At 42.4% G+C, this 4,455-nt stretch overlaps 1 protein-coding gene across 1 annotated transcript; it reads left to right on the top strand.

Annotated features, from left to right (window-relative positions):
• Window positions 1-1,222: 1,222 nt before the first annotated feature.
• Window positions 1,223-4,211, top strand: LOC148546555 (uncharacterized). The gene is made up of 5 exons (XM_088499251.1): window positions 1,223-1,770; window positions 2,066-2,441; window positions 2,779-2,929; window positions 3,358-3,830; window positions 3,921-4,211. Exons 1-5 carry the CDS (start codon window positions 1,223-1,225, stop codon window positions 4,209-4,211), a joined length of 1,839 nt encoding a protein of 612 aa, XP_088355377.1.
• The last annotated feature ends 244 nt before the right edge of the window (window positions 4,212-4,455 follow it).

Genomic DNA, 4,455 nt, shown 5'->3' on the forward strand with positions numbered 1-4,455 from the left:
ACATGACAAAGATACTCTCGAGACTCACGTATTGGGAGAAATAGATGCTTTCAAAGAAGGCATGATCCAAATCAAAGATAAGCTTGAGAATTCCTAGAAACTATTTGAGGAAGTTCAAGTTCGGTTCGAGGAAGCAAAATCTCGACCAACCATTTTAAGGGAGACGACAAAGATTGATCTCCCAAAGCCAAAGGAGTTCAAGGGTGTGAGGGACGCTCGAGAGGTGGAGAACTTCCTTTGGCAAATGAAGAGGTACTTCAAAGGCCAAGGGGTGGCCGAAGAAGTAATAAAGGTACGCACTGCAGCTCTCTACCTTTCTGATAATCCTATTTTGTGGTGGAGGAGAAAATGCGTAGATATGGAGAAGGGTACTTGCAACATAGCCACATGGAAAGATTTCAAAAGGGAGTTGAAAAGACAATTCTTCCCTGAGAATGTGGTTTATGAAGCAAGGAAGAAGTTGAGGGAGTTGAAGCACAAGAGTACGATTAGCGACTACGTAAAGGAGTTCACTACTCTCACGCTTCAAATCCCCAATTTAGCATCAGAGGATGCATTGTTCTTCTTCATTGATGGACTCCAACCTTGGGCAAAGCAAGAACTACAAAGAAGGAATGTTAAGGATGTCGATGAGGCCATCGTGGTGGTCGAATCACTTACTAAGTATCATAGGAGAGACTCTAAATCCAAGTCTTCCTCTAAGCCTAGTTCTATTAAAGGTGGGGGAGACAAAGGAAAGAGTTTTTCAACCAAGAAAGAAGGAAAATACTCTTCAAAGAAAGAGTACAGAGAAAAGAATAAGTTTTTGTGCCCAAAGGAGGATGCTTCATGTGTAAAGGACCACACCAAATGAAGGACTGTCCCAAGCTAGGGACTCTGGCATCTATCGCCGAGGAACAAGAGGCCCAAACTCAAGTAAATGAGTGTGTTAGATCTATCCAACTCATGAATGCTGTGAAGAGCAAAGAGACAAGCACCGCAGAAAAAAAAGGTTTTATGTATGTCAAAGCCTTTATCAATGAAAAACCTGTCATGGCTATGATCGACACTGGTGCTACACACAACTTCATCACGCCTGATGAAGCAAAGAGGATTGGGTTCCGAAAAGAATGACTGGTTCAAACCCGTGAATACCAAGGGTGAATCTCTTAAGAGAGTAGCAAAAGGGGTTGAGATGACTCTTGGTTCTTAGAAGGGCCTTGTGGATTTCTCAGTAGCACCCATGGACGATTTCAAAATAGTCATCGGGCTTGATTTGCAAAGGAAGGCAAATATAATACCTATGCCATACTACGACATAGTATGCATCATGAAGAAAGGATCTCCATGCATGGTCCCTACATTCTCTAAAGTTGGAAGACCACCGATACTCTCTGCTATGCAACTCAAGAAAGGGTTCAAGAAGGGAGAGATTACATATTTGGCTCTATTACAAGAGGAGTCAACACCTGAAAGAGAAGACGTTCCTCCCGAAATCAAGGAAGTCCTTGAAGAAAATAAGGATGTGATGCCTTCCGAGTTGCCAAAACAACTACCACCTAGGAGGAAGGTGGGCCATAAGATTGAATTGGAGTCAAGAGCAAAGCCACCTGCCTCAACACCTTATAGGATGGCACCGCCAGAACTTGAAGAGTTGAAGAAGCAACTCAAGGATTTGCTAGATGCTGGGTTTATATGTCCATCGAAGGCACCTCATGGCACACCAGTCTTGTTTCAAAAGAAGCATGATGGTTCGTTGAGACTAGCATCGACTATCGAGCACTTAACAAGGTAACCATCAAGAGCAAATACCCTATTCCTTTGATAGCCGATTTGTTTGATCAGCTTGGTAGAGCCAAGTGGTTCTCAAAGTTGGATTTGAAGTCAGGATATCACCAAGTGAGGATTACCGATGGTGATGAGCCTAAGATCACATGTGTCACGAGGTACGGATCGTATAAGTGGTTGATAATGTCTTTTGGCTTGACCAATGCTCCTGCTACCCTCTGTACTTAATGAACGAGATCTTTCAACCTTACTTTGATCGGTTTGTAGTGGTCTACTTGGATGATATTGTTGTCTATAGCATTACTTTGGAGGAATATGTAGAACACTTACGAACCGTGTTTAAGATCTTGCGAGAGAATAACCTATATGTGAAGAAGGAAAAGTATTCTTTTGCAAGGGACGAAGTCCACTTCTTGGGACACATCATTAAAGATGGAACTCTTTGCATGGATCAAGGAAAGGTTAAGGCTATCAAAGAATGGGAGCCGCCTAATAAGGTATCTGAATTGAGGTCATTTCTTGGGTTGGCTAATTACTATCGGAGGTTTATCAAGGGATACTCCGCCAAGGTTGCACCATTAACTGATCTTCTCAAGAATAATCACTCTTGGGAATGGTCAAAGGAGTGTCAAAAGGCCTTTGATGAGTTGAAGGTTGCTATCACAGAAGGACTAGTACTAGCACTACCCGACTAATCAAAGGTAATTAAAGTCCACACTGATACTTCTAACTACGCTATTGGAAAGGTTCTGATGCAAGAAGGACATTCGATTGCCTTTGAGAGCCGCAAGTTGAATGATACAGAGAGGCGATACACCGTTCAATAGAAGGAGATGACCGCGGTAGTGCATTGTCTGAGAACTTGGCGTCACTACTTGCTTGGTTCATACTTCATCGTCAAGACAGACAATGTAGCTACAAGTTACTTCCAAACTCAGAAGAAGTTAAGCCCCAAACAAGCTAGGTGCCAAGATTTCTTAGTTGGGTTTGATTTCGAATTTTGGATACAAGTCAGGCAAGACTAATGTGGTAGCAGATGCGTTGAGCCGCAAGGCTGAGTTGGCAGCCATTTTTATCGTCGAAGGAGATATTGTGCATACCATCAAAGAAAGGTTGCATCATGATCCATTAGCCAAGAAGTTGGTAGAGTTGGCTAGAGAAGGTAAGACCAAAAGATTTTGGCTAGAAGATGACCTTCTCTACACCAAATGAAGAAGACTATACGTCCCTAAATGGGAACATCTAAGAAGAAAATTAGTGAGAGAATGCCACAACACTAATTGGGCTGGTCACCAAGGTTAGCGAAAAACCTTGGCACTCATTGAATCTTCTTATTATTGGCCTCAAATGAGAGATGAAGTGGAGAGCTATGTGAAGACTTGTCTTGTGTGTCAATAAGATAAGATTGAAAACAAGACACCAAGTGGGTTGTTGGAACCTCTGCCTCCATTAGAGCGACCGTGGAAAAGTATCTCTCTAGACTTTATCTCTGTTTTACCGAAGTCCGAGGAATTTGGATATATTCTTATGGTAGTGGATCAATTTTCAAAGTATGCTACTTTTATACCTGCCCTACTGATTGCACTGCAGAGGAAGAAACACGACTATTCTTCAAGAATGTGGTAATGTACTGGGGATTGCCTAAGAGCATCATTAGTGATCGAGATCCATGCTTCACAGGGCGACTATGGACAGAACTGTTCAAATTTCTTAGGTCAGAGCTTCATTTTTCAACAAGCATCCATCCTCAAATCGATGGGCAGACTGAGAGAGTGAATGCCTCACTTGAGTGTTACTTGAGGCATTTCGTAAGCGCTAATAAGAAGGATTGGACAAAACTCCTAGACATTGCTCAGTTTTCATACAATCTGCAAAGGAGTGAGTCTACAGGGAAGAGTCCGTTCGAGATTGTGACTGGACAACAGCCGCTTACACCTCACTCTCTTTCTTCCTCTTACTCAGGAAAAAGCCCTGAAGCTTATCATATGATTAAGTCATGGAAAGAACAAGCAGATGTCACTCGTTCTTACCTCGACAAAGCTGCAAAGAGGATGAAGAAATTGGCAGATAAGAAGAGGAGGCATGCAAGCTATCAAGTGGGAGATAAGGTAATGATTAAATTTCTTCCACAATAATTCAAATCCTTTCGCAAGGTTCATAGGGGATTAATACGCAAATATGAAGGGCCATTTGAGATCATTGGACGTGTTGGGGAGGTTGCTTACAAAGTACAACTCCCTCCCTCTATGAAGATCCACCCGGTCTTCCATGTGAGTATGCTTAAACCATATCATGAAGACCAAGATGAACTGAGTAGAGGTGACTTGAGTCGTGCTTCGCCTGTGGTGATTAGATCCTTTGATAAAGAAATCGAAGAGATTTTAGCTAATCGCGTCATGCGACGAAGAGGAGTACCATCAAGTATCCAATACTTGATCAAGTAGAAAGGACTCCCGACAACCGAAGCTACCTGAGAAGCTCGTGAAGATCTGTGGCAATTCCAAGAACACCTAGAGCGCTATCATGAACAGAACGCAACGAGGATGTTTGCGCATTAGGTGGGGGAGAATGTCACGGTAAATTTTAGAAAGTTAGATTTAACGACGTTTATATAGTTTTTTGGAGTGTTTGAGAATGTTCTAAATGTTTTCAGAACGTTCTAGAATGTCCTAGAAGGTCTCGGAATAT

The sequence above is a fragment of the Arachis ipaensis genome, chromosome B9 (genome assembly GCF_059453495.1).
Source record: "Arachis ipaensis isolate K30076 ecotype BB chromosome B9, ASM5945349v1, whole genome shotgun sequence".
NCBI lineage: Eukaryota > Viridiplantae > Streptophyta > Magnoliopsida > Fabales > Fabaceae > Arachis > Arachis ipaensis.